At 46.3% G+C, this 18,657-nt stretch overlaps 1 protein-coding gene across 1 annotated transcript in view; it reads right to left on the reverse strand.

Annotated features, from left to right (window-relative positions):
- MYO5B (myosin VB) overlaps nt 1–18,657 on the reverse strand; it is a 347,287-nt gene that overhangs the window by 135,931 nt on the left and 192,699 nt on the right. Inside the window, exon 5 of the mRNA XM_055417346.2 lies at nt 2,855–3,011. Within this exon, the coding sequence (XP_055273321.2) occupies nt 2,855–3,011 (157 nt within the window). The remainder of the gene's footprint in view (nt 1–2,854; nt 3,012–18,657) is intronic.

Below are 18,657 nucleotides of genomic sequence, written 5' to 3' on the forward strand. Positions count from 1 at the left end.
GTTCATGGACACACTCCTCCTCTTGCTCTCACATTTCTTCCATGCCTGCCCAGCAGCCCACCCGCCTGCCCAGGCTGTAACAGACACTGGAAACAGCAGGTCACTTCAGATCACGGTTATTTAAAAAGCATTCCGAAGGCAGGGACCCCAACAGTTAGGTGCACTCCAGTGTTCACGGCAGCATCAATCATACCGGCCAATAAAGTGGAAACAACCCAACTACCCATCAACAGAGGAATAGACAAAAATGTGGTATATACATCCAGCAAAATGTTACGCAGCCATAAAAAAGGAAACAAAGTACTCATGTGTGCTGCAACAGGGATGAACCTTGGGAACACTATGAAATCAGTCCAGCACAAAAGGAGTGAGGTCTGTGATTCCACTTGCCTGGGAGACACAGAAGAGGCAACTTCGCGGGGACAGAAATTAGACCGGAGGTTGCCAGAGCAGAGGGGAGAACAGGACATTATTGTTCAGTGGGTACAGAGTCTCTGTTTGGATGGTGAAAACATTCCGGGAATGGATGGTGGTGGCGGATGGTGCACAGTACTGTGAGCGTACCTAATGCCAATCAAATGTACACTTCAATGGTTGCTAATTTTTCTATTATGTACGTTTTGCCACAACAACGACAACAGAAAAATCATCCCGCCTGTGTCTTGTACCTGTTTAATTATGAGGCAGTCTGTCTTCATGAAGTTCCCCCATCCTGGCTAACAAGAACTGCCTTCAGTCACCAGGGATGAAAAGGGTTTCTTCCCTTCGCTGTTTTGTACAGAATCACTACTTACTTTACTTCCAAAAGAACAGGCACTCTGTGTCTTGGCAATCTTACTACTACAAAGTGAATTTTGTAGTAGTAATTTTGAATTTTGAAACTCAAAGGAAAAGCTGGAATCCTGGTTTCATTCTTACCTGAGATGATTCCTGATGCTAACTGCAGAGTGCTGTCCTAGCTGCCACCATGTAAGTGTAGGAGACAGCCAAGGGGGAGGCATGGACTCACATCCACAATCATCTCCCAAATCCAGCCCATGGCCAGGCACCCACCTTGAGGCTTTAAACAAATGCCATGAGCAAAGAGGCTACAAACTAAATGTCTGACAATAGGGAGTTAAATAATGGTAAAGCCATCTATTAATGTATGTCTGTAGCCAATGAGTTCATAAGAAGCTAAATGATAAAGGGACATAGCTAATCCTATTAATATAATAGTGAAAAAGTTCAAAGGAAATATACCAAAATATTGAACAATTATCAGCAGGCTGTGGGATCAAGGGGGATTATTTCCTTTTCTTTCACATTTTCCAGTGAATCCTTCCTACCTTCTTAACATTTATTTGATAAATGTTTCCCAATGGGTGTTGGACTGAGACCAGCAGCATCAAGATCACCAAGGAACTTAAAATAAATGTAGATTCCCCGGGCCTTCTGAATCAGAAACTCTGGGAGTAAGGCCCAGCTATCAGCTCTCACAAACGCTCCAGGAGATTCTGACGCATGGTCAAGTTTAAGAACAACTGCAATCAAATAAAAGGTTTTTTCCCCATTTCTAATCTGTTTGGTAAAAATGCCTTCAGCTTTATTGACCATTTCCCAATTCATATACGAACAGATACTGAAACTTGCTTTTGCTAACAAGCATACAAAGTTGCTTCAGTCATGTTCGACTATTTGTGAACCTCCAGGCTCCTCCGTCCATGGAATTTTCCAGGCAGGAATTCAGGCCTGGATTCTCCAGGTGGGAGAGTTTGCTAGGATAATGGATGAGCTGCTATGATTCAAGACTCAGAATCTGCTCCTGTGTTTGGCAAAGGCAGAGGGAGCAAGAGGGGCCGTGAGAAGGTCCAGCCAGGGTCTTGTTCCCCCAACTCCAAAATAATCTGAAGGACCAACCACACTGATGCCTTGTGCCTTAACTGATGGGCTCACGGCTGTGTGGAGAAACATGATGCTATTTTGGCCTTCTGGCTTCAACTCAATTTCCTCTCACTAAAACCAAGGGGTTCTTCGGGGTTTACAGAGGGGCCTACTGCTACCAGCCCAGGAAATAATGAAGGGCCTCAGCTTCGGAGGCAGGAAATCAAAGCTGGCCCAGGGACGGTGCAGCCATTTAGCTCAACTCCATCAGAAGGAAACTTTTACAGAGGAAAGGTAGAAAAAGAGAAATGGAGTTCTGTCCCTATAGTGTGGTTTGCTATAGGGAGACCTAAGTTTTGGAACTCTGACCCCTCACTTGCATCGGCCACTCTGAGGCCACCGTATGGAAGGCACAGGTGGTGGAGAGAGACTGGACCCGCCCTGGCCAGTTCATGCCAACTCAGGGGACACTTTTCTGAGACTCTTAACAGATTATATGTTGTCTCATGGCGTTTGATTCCATCTCCCCCCAAAAGACAAAATGTCCCAACAATTTTGGGAAGTGGGGGTATCTTTTATCCAGGCCTCCTCACACAACGGGAACTGCCCTCCTGATTCAGCGGGGCCTCACCGTGTGGGAAGGATTCGGTGGGATACTGATTTGCTGACACAGGATTGGCAGGAAGGGAGAGGACACGGCACAGATGGCGGTAGACGGGGAAGGACTGTCATGCCACTGTCGGGCAGAGTCAAGGGACAAGGAAGACATGAAGAGGGCACTCTATCCAATACCAGTGACCCGGGCTTCCAGGTCAGGAGACTCCCAAATCTGTGGTTTTAGGGCACCTTTGAAAAATTTCCCGCAGCAGTGGACAAGGGGTTCTCGGGAAGAGGTGAGAATGCTGACCAAGTGAGGCTGGACGCTCAGCAGCCTTACTGCCAGCAGAAGGACCTCCAGCCAAAGAGGCTAAGGACATTTGGATGGCTTTACCTCCATGATGGGACTGGACGCCAGGACCTTCTCTTCGATGTTGGTGTCACTGGCTGAGCCACTGACCGTGGTGAAGTAGCGCATGGCATACTTGGCCGACACCGTCTTGCCAGCTCCAGACTCCCCGCTGACTATGATGGACTGGTTCTTCTCGTCTCTGCAAAGAAAAGGCCCTGGTCAGTTGCTGGCCATGGAAAGGCGCTCTTGCCTTCCAAGGATCCTGTTGAGAAGGGTCTGAGCCCAAATTACGGATAAATGTGAGGGATGGCATGGAAACAGCCCAACTTCCTTCATACATTTGCACAGATCTGAAAGTAGGAGAAAGAAAGGGGTTCTGAGGACTTACAAACACCACATACCCTATTTTACGACCCAGAGGAAGGGGGACACACGTATCTTACCCTATCTGTCATTACCCATAAGTTGACCTTGGGGATGATGGGCAAGAGTACCCTCACTTTGTTCTACACGCATTAGCTTTGCTTCTGTCTCAGCTAGAGAACCCAGGACAAGAATACGGCCAGTAAAAACCACCTGATTTTGAACTTCACACCCACTGGTTGTCTTACTTTGGACAAGGTAGTTTACTTCTTTGACCCTCAGATTATCAGAGTGCAGTCTCTTATGACTTTGATCTCCAACCACACTCATGCTCTTCTAAGTGGTCATCTAGATGTAGGGACCACCTAGGTCTCTAATTCATCCTAACACTCCTGCCAGATTAAGTGTCTAAAGCACAGCTCTAAGCATGCTTTCCCCACTCAAATCAAGGTAACTACTCATCACTTACTGAATCAAGTCCAAAGTCTTTAGTTGGTTGAACCCCATCACAATGCATATCTCAACACTAAAACATTTGACAAGCATGGACAAACTATGGTGCTAAGAACAGAACACTAGGCCTTCGGTCTAAGGATCTTGTCTGAGTTCTGGCTCTGATATCAGCAGGCTCTTTGTAAGCTTTAACCACATTAAAGAGGATACCATCTTACAGATTTGCTGCAAGACTATATGAAATGATCTCTACATTTCGTATAAGATGAGGGTATTGCAGTCCAGCCAAAATGAGCTACTTGTCAGTCTCTGTAACTGCACACTTTCCCACCACTGCCATTTATGGTTCTCACTCTACTGGAAATCACCTGCAACATTCATCCTTCTACTGAAGCCTGACCCATGTCCAAAGTCTAACCCATCTCGGGCATTCCAGCAGGCAGTTATTTCTCTGCCTTCTGAAGTCTCACGTCATCTGCTTTGTGCTGCTTGTAAGGCATCGTCCCATCTCACCTCACACTGATGTCAGGCCCTGCGTGGTCATTTTACTTGCTGTGTGACTTTGGGTCATTTCTTTTCTTTGGACCTCTGTCTTTTCATCTTGTCAAGTACACGGTTGCAACTTGGGACTCCCCCAGTGATTTAATCTGTCTCTGACATTTGATGATTCCATGATCAAAATTGTAACAGGGAGTATGGGTGGGGAAAAGCTCTTTTTCAATTTTCCATTACTTAGGGTTGGCTAAGTATTTCTTAGGGTTGGGGGAGATATTTATAAGTATGGAATTCCACACAATGTCCTTCAAAAACACAACCAATGTATGGCTCCATCCGTTCAGCCCAATTACAGACATGACTTAGCCTACTACTTGGGTCTCTTTGCTTTTCAAGAAATCCTTTTCTCCTGAGCCAGGTGAGGTTCCCTTTACAGGCAAACCTTGGAGATACTGCAGGTTCATTTCCAGACCACCACAATCAAGCAAATATCCCAATAAAGAGAATACTGCAATAAAGCAAGTCATGTGAATTTTTTGGTTTTCCAGTGCAGATAAGTTACATTTACACTATGATGTAGTTTATTAAGGGGGTTCCCTGGTGGCTCAGATGGTAAAGAATCTGCCTGTAATGCAGGAGGCCCAGAAGGCACATAAGAACATTATTTCTAAAAAGAATGCACATACTTTAATTTAAAAACATTTTATTTTGAAAAACAATTGCTAAGCACTCTCTGAGCCTTCAGGCAGTTGCAGTCTTTTGGTTGTTGGTGGTTTTACTGCTGACTGATCAAAGCGGTGCTTGCTTAAGGTGCGGGTGGCTGTGGCAATTTCTTAAAACAACAACGAAGTTTGCTGCATGGACAGACTCCAGCTTTCACTTGAACACTCAGAAGCCAATGTAGGGTTATCAATTGACCCAATTTCAATACTGTGTCTCAGAAAACAGGAAGGTCTGAGGAGGCAGGGAGAGATGGGGGAACGACTAGCTGGTTGAACAGTCAGAACATACAAAACATTAATCAGTTACTTTCACCTCCTTACATGGGTGTGGCTCGTAGCCCACAACAGTAACAACGTAACATCAAACATCACTGATCACAGATCATCATGGCAAACAGAAATACTGCAAGAATTACCAGAATGTGACAGAGACTTGAAGTGAGTAAATGCTGTTGGAAAAAAATGCTGCTGATAGACTTGCTTGGCACAGGGTTGAAACAAACCTTCAGTTTGTTTGCTTTTAAAAAATCTGTCAAGCACAATACATCGAAAGGCAATAAAGTGAGTTCTGCCTATATTTAGGAAAACTAACCCACAGCCACGGCATTTCATACCCTGAAACACCAGCTGTGACTCAGGCCCAGGTTGTCTCCAGGAAGGCAGGAAACACCCCTGAAGGCCTGGGCATCAGGCAGGAGCACAGGACTCCTGGGTTGGGAACCAGCTGCTCTCCAGCTCCCACGCAAAACACCAGCAGCCAACAAGTCCATCTCCCATCCCCCGGGCTCATACTGCATCCCCATCTTGGATACCTGAGGGGAGAGGTTTAACGGCTGCTCAACCTTCTGCTCTTCGGGTAAAAATTTCCCACCAAACCCCTGCAGCACCTGGAGTTCCCCGAGCAAGGCCAACCTATTCTCCACCCCCATATCTGGGTGGGGCCCCCTGGGACGGGGAAAGGGGGGTGGGGAAAGGTGGATGTCAAGGCACCTGAGGTCCCCACTGCAGAGCACGGATCAGCCAGGGAAGCACTGCGGGGACTTTGGGGACATCGTGCTGAAATGTGGTCTTGTTTGGGTTTTCTGCAGAGAAGAAACCATCACCCTTGGTCTCTCCACCAGCAACCGGCGCAGAACCATCAGGAAGCACTTCTTCAGCCGTCTCCAACTGAGGGAAGCCCCAGAAGAGCTCCAGATACAGCACCTGGCTGTGACAACGAGGCCAGCATGCCCCTGGATGTTTGTGACATCAGTACCCTCACCCCAGAACCCCTGCTCCAATTGCCACCATGTGACCACGTGCCAGTCACTGAACTGAGAGCTCCTGGAGAGCAGGCACGGGCTTTAACCTTGAACCTGCAGGATTCCTAGTGCCAAAGACTCTCCATTGCTCCCTGTTCCCCCACCCAAGCCTTCTCCGTGTAAAGGGCACCAGCCTGCACTCGCCCACTTCATCCAGAAACCTGGGGGTCATTGTGGATTCCTCTCTTTCCCTCAAGCCAGTGTGTCTCACTGAATTCAATTCCCAAGACACTCTGCTCTGTTCTCTGGGCCTTTGAGTCCCAGCCATCATCTCTAACAAGCATACAAAAACAGCTTTCTAACCCTTGCTGTCATCCTCCTGTAATATCAACACATCCTCATTAGATGACCTTTTGTAGTCAATATGGGGTCAAACCTCGCCCCCTGCTTTAAGCCGCCCAATGGCACCCCTCTGCCCTCTAAGATCCCAGCTCCGGAATCACATTCAATACTCTCCATGAACCAGCACCTCTCTTTCCAGCTTAATCACGCGCCACGCTTCTCTTTGTTCACTCCATTCAAGCCACATGGGGCTATTTCTTTCTCCTTCCTACTTTATATCTGCTTGAAGCTATTTCAGTTCAAACTGATTTTCCCTTCTTTGATCTCACAACTCTTAGTGCCTGGCACTCAAACATAGTCTGCCTTACAGCCACTCACACGTTACTACTTTTCATTGTAATTAATTACCACCACCAATTTACATTTAGCTGAGTTATCCTTTGCTTCAGTCAGTTCAGTCGCTCAGTCGTGTCTGACTCTGCCACTCCACGGACTGCAGCACGCCAGGCCTCCCTGTCCATCACCAACTCCCAGAGTTGACTCAAACTCATGTCCATTGAGTCAGTGATGCTATCCAACCACCTTATCCCCTGTCATCTCCTTCTCCTCCCGTCTTCAATCTTTCCCAGCATCAGGGTCTTTTCAAATGAGTTGGCTCTTTGCCTCAGGTGGCCAAAGTACTGGAGTTTCAGCTTCAGCATCAGTCCTTCCCATGGATATTCAGGACTGATTTCCTTTAGGATGGACTGGTTGGATCTCCTTGCAGTCCAAGGGACTCTCAAGAGTCTTCTGTTTGGGACTCACAAGACTACTGGGTACCAGTCTTCTCATTTTTAAAAATCCATTTTAGTAAAATAAATATTAAGATATCCCTGTGTTTTATTTTATCTTTTGGCCATGGCATTCGGGATCTTAGTTTCCCAATCAGGGACTTGAACCTGTGCTCTGTGCAGTAGAAGTTTGGAGTCTTAACCACTGGACTGCCAGGGAAGTCCCCCAGTCTTCTCATTTTTAACAAGGATAAAAATGAAGTTTGGGGAGACCCAGGGATATTCCCAGAGTTCTCAGCTAGTAAGACACCAAATGCAAATTTGAACACAGACTTCCTTACCCTGAACAATTTCCCACTGGGGTGTTCTGTGACACCTCTACACCACCATTAGAGCACCTTCATGTGTAACCAAGCATCCATTGGTGAATCCCTCCAACAATTCTAGCCTTGAGACATTAGACAGGAATCAGGTGTCAGTGCTGGCTGGCAGAGCACCACCTCCTCAGTTAAAACATCACTTCTTTTAGGGTGGTCAGAAGCCCCTGCCTGACCACCCTACCTTCCTAGCACTCAGCATACAGTTTACTAATATTTTTCTTATCTACTTAGCATTCCTTCTATCCCTGTCTTTCCCATTAGAACGTAAGTTCCATGACGGCCAGTCTCAGATGCAGGGCTTGGATGGACAGGCCAGGGCCTGGTTTGTGTCAAGATAGCAAGGGCTATCACGGATGGTGGTCTCCATAAACTGAGGCCACGGTGCCCCCTAGAGGTGTACAATTTACTGCCCACAAACCAAACTTTGTGGTTCCTGCCCTGAGTTCAGTCTCCGGAGCGCATCCATGGGAAGGGGGCTACCTGCGGGGGCCCCAAGCTTCAGAGAGCTGTAGCTCTCTTTCCATGGACTGGGCACTCCCTGAGAGGCAAGAAAAGGTGGGAACAAGGCCTGCCAAAGGCCCTGACACACAGTGGAGCTGCGAAACAGGAAGGAGGGAATGCCCGGCCTGAGCCTCGCCCAGCAGGAAGGACGCCCTGTCTCTGAACACACATCATTAAGTCCCTCCATCATTTCCCGCTCCAGTAACAAATCATCTGAAAATTTAGGTGTGTCAGTAGAATACCGTCTAGTCACTAATGGGATAATCAATCTATTGTTTCTTGCCTGTCTATCCCTGTCCAGTCTGTAATTACATTTTCAACACCATCATCACAATGCAGACCATCTACTATGGTTAAAAAAGAAAAAAATATTTGCACCAGACAATGGGGATACAAAGAATTTTTAATCAAGAATTTCTGTTCAACACAGACATTTGTGTCAGTACCATGGACAGAGTTAATAACTGGGAGACATGCTAGGAAGACAATTAAAATGAATCTTAGCAGCATGCCAGCTTAAAAAAAATTGGTAGTACTATATATGGTATGATATTTTCTTTAGAACTCAACAATAAAAAAGAAATATGATGCCTAGGGATACAAACACAATTATACACAAAATAATCTCAAAACCCCATTAGAGTGGGAAAGTCAGGAAAAGTCAGGTAGAGGATAGAGTCACATTGGGAGGAAAAAAACTGGGTTCTATGGGAAGGAAAAAGTAAGGTTTGGGGACAGAGATAAGCTAGGATGGAGGTAAAGTTAGGTAAAGTTATAGTTTTTTCCAGAAATCACGTATGGATATGAGAGTTGGACCATAAAGAAGACTCAGTGCTGAAGAATTGATGCTTTGAATTACAATGTTGGAGAAGACTCTTGAGAGTCCCTTGGACAGGAAGAAGATCAAACCGGTCAATCCTAAAGGAAAGCAACCCTGAATACTCATTGGAAGTCCTAATGCTGAAGGTGAAGCTCCAATACTTTGGCTACATGCGAAGAGCCGAATCACTGGAAAAGATCCTGATGCTGGGAAAGACTGAGCGTAAACGGAGAAGGGGGCAGCAGAAGCTGAGATGGTTAGATGGTATCACCAACTCAATAGACATGAATTAGAGCAAACTCTTGGAGACAGTGGAGAACAGAGGAGCCTGGGGCGCTGCAGTCCACAGGGTTGCAAAGAGTTGGACATGACTTAGCTATAGAACAATAGTCAGTTAGGTAAAAAAGGTACAGAAAATTAGAGTGAGGCCATTTTGGACTCTAAACAGATCCTCACAGTTACAGTGAGTCTAAAGATAAAGATTTTCTCCCAAGGTTGGGGCATGAGAAAGAACGGTTCTGCTGTGAGAAGGGGCTGGGCCAGAAAGTGCCAAGTCAGAGATCCCATAAACCCAGCCAACAAGAAAGCCAGGTTCAACGTGGGAATGAGGAGATATGCCCTGGGCAGCTAGAGAGGGGGTGCCTATGTCTGGGGCCCTCCATGCTCGGGGCCCAGGCAGGCTCGGGGTGTGAGGGAGGCACAGCAGCATCCCTGAGCATCTCTGCCATCAGGCACCAGTGACCTACCTGCCACACCTTCCCCTCTCCCAGGCAGGGCTGTGTGCTCACAGTCTAGAGGGAAGGCATCATAAATATTCATGGAAAACTGCTTAATTGGTAGTTAGCAGTCAGAGTCCTAAGTGCCTAGTCAATAAGATGAAATTGAACCTCTGACAATGCGGGGACTAAGTACTTAGTGCATTTCATATCCAAGTATCATTTTTCCACTTTAGTCTCACAGTGGCCCTCTGGGTGCTAAATTCTATTTATAAACCTCCGAGGTGCAGTGTGATACAAGTAGCAGTGAAATGAATCCGTCTCCTTCCACTTACTTCTGTTCCCAGGAGAGGCTGCCTCCTCTCAGATGCGAAAGGATCACAGAAAGCCCACCCCTCACTGGAAGATAAGCAGGGCAGAGTGAGACTGAAACGGGGTGGGGGGTCTCCTCGGTGTGGATGAAGATGTCCCAGCATCGCTGCTCTTAAACTGGAAGGGCTGGAAGATGAGCCCTAAGACCACCTGCTATTCCTGAACTCTGATTCCAGACCCAGGTTATAGTTGAGCTGTACGGTATATTAATAGTTCATTCACATCAAATGCCGGTACCTGCTAATCTTGAAAATACCCCTGGAAACTCAGAAATATGTGGGTTTAGTTAGCTTATTAAAAAGCAGAGACATGACTTTGCCAACAAAGGTCCATCTAGTCAAAGCTATGGCTTTTCCAGTGGTCATCTATGGATATGAGAGTTGGACTATAAAGAAAGCTAAGCGCTGAAGAACTGATGCTTTTGAACTGTGGTGTTGGAGGAGACTCTTGAGAGCCCCTTGGAGTGTAAGGAGATCCAACCAGTCCATCCTAAAGGAGATCAGTCCTGGATGTTCATTGGAAGGACTGATGCTAAAGCTGAAACTCCAATACTTTGGCCACCTTATGCGACGAGTTGACTCACTGGAAGAGAGTCTGATGCTGGGAAAGGTTGGGGGCGGGAGGAGAAGGGGACGACAGAGAATGAGATGGCTGGATGGCATCACCGACTCAATGGACATGAGTTTGAGTAAACTCCGGGAGTTGGTGATGGACAGGGAGGCCTGGCGTGCTGCAGTCCATGGGGTCACAAAGAGTCAGACATGACTGAGCGACTGAACCGAACTGAGCAACAGAGGCAAGTGTTTCCTGTGATTTTATACTTAACAGAATTATTTGGTTAATGTTATCCTGTGCTGTGCTTAGTTGCTCAGTCATATCCAATTCTTTGTGACCCCATGGACTGTAGCCCACCAGGTTCCTCTGTCCGTGGGGATTCTCCAGGCAAGAATACTGGACTGGATTGCCATGCCCTCCTCCAGGGGATCTTCCCAAACAAGGTATCGAACCCAGGTCTCCCACATTGCAGGCGGGTTCTTTACCATCTGAGCCACCAGGAAAGCCCAATGTTATCTTAGTTGGGGGTAAACTATGATGTACACTTATTTGTACCCTACAGGGTATGTGTGTGTGTTAGTCGCTCAGTCGTGGCTGACTCTGCGACCCCATGGACTGTAGCCTGCCAAGCTCCTCTGTCCACAGGATAATCTGGGTAAAAATACCTACAGTACCAAATAAACACTTCTGAAGCTCTCTTTCAGTTGGTGCTGGGAATGACTTTACAGTAAAGTAACACATCCAGGTAACAATCAGGTAAAAAGGCTTCTCGTGGGTCAGCAGTCTAGCTCGGCAGTATCTGAAGCCAGGTGCATCTGAGCACCTCGGTCTAAAACCCGTCCTGTTTCTCTACACTGCACTCTCTCTGCCAGGCTACCAGGAGATACACGGTCTTCTTTGGTTTCTCTTCTAGATCTGGACTCATCCATTCATCTTTTAAATTTAGGAGAACCCGGCACGTCAATTTCAGCATCTCCTCTCAACTGTCCAGGTTGCCTCTAGGATCTCATCTTACCTCATCGCTACAAACACCACCCCAAAGCTGTCCACTCTCAGATTTACACCGCAACGCAAATCTCTCCCAAGAGCCAAGCACATATGTGCAGCGATGGTGACACACAGAGGCTGCACAGCTCTCCCCTCAAAGCCTCCATACCCAGAACCAAGCTCCCCAGCCCGCCTCCAGTCTGCTTCTCGTCCTTCCTCCTCAAGCACATGGCTTAGCGCCCCACACAGCAATGAGACGGGGACTTGGGAAGGGCCTTTGACTCTTTTCTGTTCCTTGCACCACCAGGCAAGGTTGACTGTACTGCCTCGATCCTCTTTTTAATCCATCCGCTAAGTCCTGTCCTCATCCTTCCTCTCCTGGTCCTTTCACAGTATCGTAACCGGTCCTCCTCTGCCTATGTCAGCCCGTACTCAATCCATTCTCCTCATTGTCACTGGAAAGATACTTCCAAAACACTCATTTGAACATACGTAAGTCAGACGTGAGTTCGATCCCTGGGTTGGGAAGATCCCCTGGATGAGGGCGTAGCAACCCACTCCAGTATTCTTGCCTGGAGAATTCCACGGACAGAGGAGCCCGGCGGGCTACAGTCCATGAGGTCACGAAGAGTCAGACACAGCTGAGCAAGCTCGCATGCGGGTCCCACTGAGCACCTCTCATGAGACAGTGGGCCAGCGTCTGCATCAGCACCTGCAGCATCCCAGGCCCTTCGTGATTTATCCCAAGGGGCCATTCCAGGCAGAGGTGCCAGGCTGTGCAAAAGGCAGAAACGGTGTTCCAGGAAGAGGGTGAAGTTGAGGGCACTCAGACCCCAACAGGCAAGTCATGGCCTCTGGCAACGACTGGACTACAAAGAACCATCACTTGTTCAGTTCTGGCTGCATACTAGAGGCACATACACGTGGAGCTCAGGAAACTCCCCCGATGCATTCTGCAATGACCACCTGGATCACAACCTCTGGGGGTAGAGCCCAGATATTTGTTTTAATTCCACAGGATTCTGATGTTCTGCTACAAGGATTAAGAACCACTGTTCAACAGCTTAATTAAATGGGTCACAATATAAATATATTCAGATACTTGTAGACTTTCAACCTTGTAACTTATTCATGGTTGCTATTAGCCTAACACTGACCTTAAAACAAAGACTAACTTTAAGAGGCTAAACAGTTCGTAATGTGTGAGTTTTTTAACCGTTCTTCTTGGCTGCAAACTATAGGAGCCTTTACATTTAGGTCTAAGTTCCAGTTAATGGTTTATTACAAATCACTTAGAAATCAAAGTAGAGTGTCCTCACTGACTAGATTTATGCTACTGATACCCACCCAGTGGAAACAACAGTGCAGACTGGTCAGCACTGGAGTTAGAAGCACACAGATACACAAACACTACAAACAGCGTGCTGCTGCTGCTGCCAAGTCACGTCAGTCGTGTCTGACCCTTAGCGACCCCACAGACGGCAGCCCACCAGGCTCCCCCGTCCCTGGGATTCTCCAGGCAAGAACACTGGAGTGGGCTGCCATTGCCTTCTCCAATGTGTGAAAGTGAAAAGTGAAAGTGAAGTCGCTCAGTCGTGTCCGACCCTTAGCGACCCCACAGACAGCAGCCCCCCAGGCTCCCCTGTCCCTGGGATTCTCCAGGCAAGAGCACTGGAGCGGGCTGCCATTGCCTTCTCCCTGCTGCCTGCTAGCACCTATTAGTTGGGGAAAGTCAACAGCTTCACTCCGTCTCCTACTTCAATTGTTCTGCACCTGGGGTCTACAAATTCCCAACACGCTCATGAATAGAATTCAGGGGCACCCATGAACTTAAATGGAATAAAAAGCACGGCTCTATTTAGTTTTACTAAATTCTAACAATTTTAACATTTCCGCCAGTTAAGAATATAGCCAAACGTGAAATCTAAAAAAAAATTACACAAATGAACTTATTTATAAAACAGACACACAGACACAGAAGACAAACTTATGATTGCCAAAGGGGCAAGTGGGGAGGGATACACACTGGATTAACAGACACACACTGCTATATATAATATAAACAACAGGGTCCTACTGTATGGTACAGAGAATTATATTCAATATCTTGCAATAACCTACAATGGAAAAGAATCAGAAAATATATACATAACAAGATCACTTTGCTATATACCAGAAACTAACACAACACTGTAATTCAGCTATGTTAGTCGCTCAGTTGTGTCCAACTCTTTGCAACCCCATGGACTGTAGCTTCTGTCCACGGAATGCTCCAGCAAGAATACTGGAGTGAGTTGCCATTACCTTCTCCAGGGAATCTTCCCAATCCAAGGACTGAAATTGGATCTCCTGCATTACAGGCAGATCCTTAACCATCTGAGCCATCAGGGAAGCCCCAAATCAACTATACTTCAATTTAAAAAATAAACAAAAAAGAATAGTCAAAAACAGGGAGCAGAATTAGCAGAACCTGTGACTTTGACACCATATTATATTACAGTTGCTGCAGGTATCATTAAATATTTACACTCATCACTACTTCAAAATTATGGTTATTTATTAGATCTGCCTCTAAGGCATTAACCATACCTTATATTTACTTTATCACAAACTCCTAAAATAATTTGATACGTTCAGTATAATCAGTCCTTTGCAATTGTACATATTATATTTGATACATTTAAATGTTTCAAGTGGAACAAAAATGGTTAAGAGTCCCTCATTCCCTTTTAAAAATGTTTTTCCTTTCCTGATTGCAAAATCACGCCTCTTTGCACAGCATTAATGACAATGACTTTCAAGGAAACCATGCCTACGTTTCGTCAGTCCTGTTGCATTTTTCAAGGGCCAATAAGAAACATCACTAAGTGTGCTGGTAGAGGTGGGAGGCAGATTTCAGAGACTCCTAGGATAGGGGCAAGGTTCTCTCCACTGGAATACAGTGTAGCGCAAGTTGGTATATAAACTTTCAGGCCTCAAAGCTCACCAGAAGACTAAATGACACTCTCATAGTGTCTGCATCTTATTGCCCTGAACAGTCCAACATTGCCCTCAGAGGGGCAAGGATTTTGAGATGTACTTTCTAATAAGTTCCCGGGTGATACTGATGCTGCTGTTCTGGGCACCCAGCATCATCATCCCTTGGATGGTTTGAAAGTTCATGTTTCTCTCATGTGGCCATGAAATTATATAGCACCTGGGCCTCAGGCTGAATCTGCTTTAGTTGTTCTGGGGAGTCTATTCTAGAGGGACAAAAGCTGGCTCAAGAGACAGTGTCTGTGGATCCATCTCGCCCCTCCGGCTGCTACAAAAGCTCTCAAAGGTCCCCACTGGAGAGGCTCTCACAGGGTTTAGCTTCTTCTGTAAGCCTTCCTCTCCTAAATGCAACCACCCCAGCCTCCTGGCCCAGAAACTGTCCAGCCTTTCACGTATGAGACACTCAGGATAGAGTGGAGGTGGGAAAGCACCGGGCAATGTTAGCAGCTGACAGGCCCCAAGGCAGACTGAGGACAGACTAGAGGCTGGTGCCCAGAGGCATTCAACAGTTCAAGATGAATGAACACACACTCTAAATGTAAAAAGAGAATGCAAAATACAGTCTGGCTACAGAAAGGTACTACTAACTGTAGTCATTTGTGTCAGCTACTTAATATTTATGACTAGATTATCATGTAGCATAATGATTATGAACATCATTAAACATATTAGGCTAATTCTGCTTTGAGGTTTACTCAGTTATAAAAATAAATGCTCTACCTTCATAGTGTTTTCCCCACATAGCTTAAAAAAATTAGACCACTAAGAGCACAAGCTTGGACATCCAGCCCAGCACTCTTTCTATGACGCAGAAAGGACCCTTCAAACACATCATGTGTTCAAGCACATGAGAGGTCACTTCATACAATCTGCTTCAGACTGAAGGCATTCAAGCAAAGACAGAAATGACCTCACAGCTTAGTAGATAATGTTGGGATTATCTACATGGAACTGCTGAGCTCAGAGCAAACACACCTGAATGGTAGCTCTGGTTATTTACCAGTAGCACACCCATTCATGGGTTTCTTTAGTACAACACCCCAAGTCTGTGGGTCCTGGAATACCCAATGGGTCTCTAACCATTTCTAAGTCCTCTCAAGAAAGACTCACTTTCATGGGCTGAAAGACCTAATAATGGAAAGCAAGTCAATAATTCATTATGCTGTCAGGAAAACTCATTGCTCTCACAAGTATCCCTAACAAAAGTAAAATTGAGAATACACTCTTAGATCTGTCTCATCTGGGAAATACTACCTGCAGGTCTAAATGTGCCAGCCCCACTCCTCTGAGCTCAGCCAAGGCATCTTCCCCACCTGCATCCACTCCTTGAGCTTTTAAGATGGCAGATGAAACCATTTTGATAAATGAACCGACTACAGCTGGCCCTTCAGCAACAGGTGTGAACGGCGTGGGAACACAGACACACAGATATTTTTTTCAGTAGTAAATACTACAGTACTGCACAACTCATGGCAGGTTAAATGGGAGCACCCACGGACAGCAGAGGCCAACTCTAAGTTATATGTGGATTTCATCCATGCAGAGAGTTGGCACACCTAAGCCCCACGTTGTTCAAGTGTCAACTGTACACTTATCTCAAGTTCTGAACTTCTGCAACAGCAGCTTCAGGCCCAAAATTGACTGCCTTCTGGAGTGGATCACAGGACCTGCAGTTACGGTGCTGGGTAAGAGAGTAACCGAGATCTTGACAGATAGTTCCTACTGATTGCTCACCTCCCTGCCCTCTCTCAAGGCCTTTTTATATCGCACAGATGTAAGTGGCCAAGAGTTACCCAAACAGAAAACCTAGGTAACAGGGATGATCAAAGTTCACAGCAGTCAACGTCAACTCTACCTTACAACACGATCACATCTACAACTTCAATTTACCCTCCTGCTGACCACGGGAGGCAGGTCAGGCAACACTCTTTCACCCACTTTCCAGGCCCAATAACCTGTACAAAGTGGAAGAAAGCACCTTATCCAAAGCCAAGGTTTCCTTGACAAAGTCCCATACCCTTCCTTCCCCATCCTCAGTCAAGCCCAGCCAAGGGTGTGGCACTCAACACTCCCCAGAGGTTACAGTCTACGTGCCCTCTGACAGGGTGGTGGGTCAATGTGGGCAAGAACCCAAGAATTGCAGTTCAGCTTCCGAATCAGGAATCTTTCAGCCCAACTTGAGTGTCTACAAACCTCTCAGCAGTTAAAAGGGGAGGAAAAGAAAACCATGATGGGAAAAGGGGACTCAGCTGCCCACCAGTCAGGTGGTGATTCTTTACTACATACCTGCATGGGGTCCCAGTTTGAGCTTTCCAAGTAAGTACATGAGAACAGCTCCCTTGAGCTGACACTCAGAGGGACACCCAGCACATCTAGAACAAAAGACAGCATTTGTGCTGCAAAGTATAGAATGAGAATGCCAACAGTCTAAGATCCAAGAGGGCTGAGACCCGAGAGAAACAGCCCTGAAGAATCTCGTTAGATGTCAATGTCGACTGTCTTGAGGTTCATCTTTACCAAGAGCTAGAAGTTTTCAGTGACGGGAGAGAAGCTCAGAGTTAGGAATTAGCTGTGCAGTGGCTTCACCGATGGGAACTTAAAAAAGCTTCCCCTTGTCTTTGCTTGAAGGACAAGTTGTGGGGAGGGGGAGCAGTTCAGAGTAGTTTATGTAAAAACCTTCCTTGTTGGGGGGAAAAGAATCCTATGTTACAATTAACTTCCTTTAGTGTCCAAAATTCGACAATGTCTCCCTACAAGCAGCAGGACTGTTCTAATGCAGCTAATTGACTTTGGGAAGATTTTGAGTTCTGAATATTCACAGGCTTTCAGGGACTAGGTAATATAATTAAAGCAATCCTCAAATACTCCCAGGACCAGAATTTGCTTGCTGTTCAAATCTTTAAAAAAAAAAGAAAAACAAAGAAAAATACATTCTAGGCTTTCCTTTAATAAAGCTTAAGTGCTGCAATCTGGCTGTTTTTAGTAATGGTTGTGAAAAAGTCCCTCGTCAGTTGCAAAAATCCCAAATGGTGAAGTCTTTTAGTATTATTTTTAGTGTCATTTATCAAGATGCACAGGAGTTTTAAATGGTAAATTACAGACACTCCTGGAGCAGCAGGTGTGCTCTGGGAGAGGGGAGCCCAGCTTCCTGGAAGTAAGCTACCAGCTATCTGTGAGGACCCAGGAAGCCACACGTATCACCTCATCTACTGGAGCACTCCTCCCTACACCCCCACTGTGAGTGAGCACCACACGTGGAAGGAGGTGCTCCTGTTGGAAGCAACATGTTTTCCTTCCCTGATCTGAGTGCCTAGACTACTCCATTCCATATTCATAAAACGCTGACCCGGAGCATCCTAACATTCTTGCTGATACCACAGTCCCCTCCAGGCCTGGAAGTACTACAAGGCTCCAAGACTGGGAGGCTTACTCAGCAAACCTGCTCAGCAACCACAGCCTGGCGCATTTTGCCGAGTCATGTTCAGGCTTCTCGACTCTTGGAAAAGGGACACAGGGAAAGGGCCAAAGATGAGAGGTATCAGGCAGCGGACAAGGCCTTCAGAACTCTGAAAAGCAAGTTCAGAAAGCCGACAACCTTGAGTTTGAGATACTCCCTCCCCACCAGCTGGTCAAATGTTTCCTCTTTAATCCTCTTCTCCAGAGAAGGCAATGGCAGCCCACCCCAGTACTCTTGCCTGGAAAATCCCATGGACGGAGAAGCCTGGTAGGCTGCAGTCCATGGGGTCACTGAGGGTCGGACACGACTGAGTGACTTCACTTTCACTTTCATGCATTGGAAAAGGAAATGGCAACCCACTCCAGTGTTCTTGCCTAGAGAATCCAAGGGACGGGGGAGCCTGGTGGGCTGCTGTCTATGGGGTCGCACAGAGTCAGAGACGACTGAAGTGACTTAGAAGAAGAATCCTCTTCTCTTTCACCTTCATTTCTTTGCTGTGCCTGACTCTCAGGATCGAGTCCTATATGAACCCAAGACCTAAATGTTTCCTTGTTAAATCCTTGTTGTATACTTAATGAAGCTTAAATTCATAAATCTGGCTTACAACTTGGAGAAACCCTCTTTTAAATAAAAAG

Source organism: Moschus berezovskii, chromosome 28 (genome assembly GCF_049115385.1).
Source record: "Moschus berezovskii isolate FMDL1 chromosome 28, NW_MosBer_1.0, whole genome shotgun sequence".
In the NCBI taxonomy this organism is placed as follows: domain Eukaryota; kingdom Metazoa; phylum Chordata; class Mammalia; order Artiodactyla; family Moschidae; genus Moschus; species Moschus berezovskii.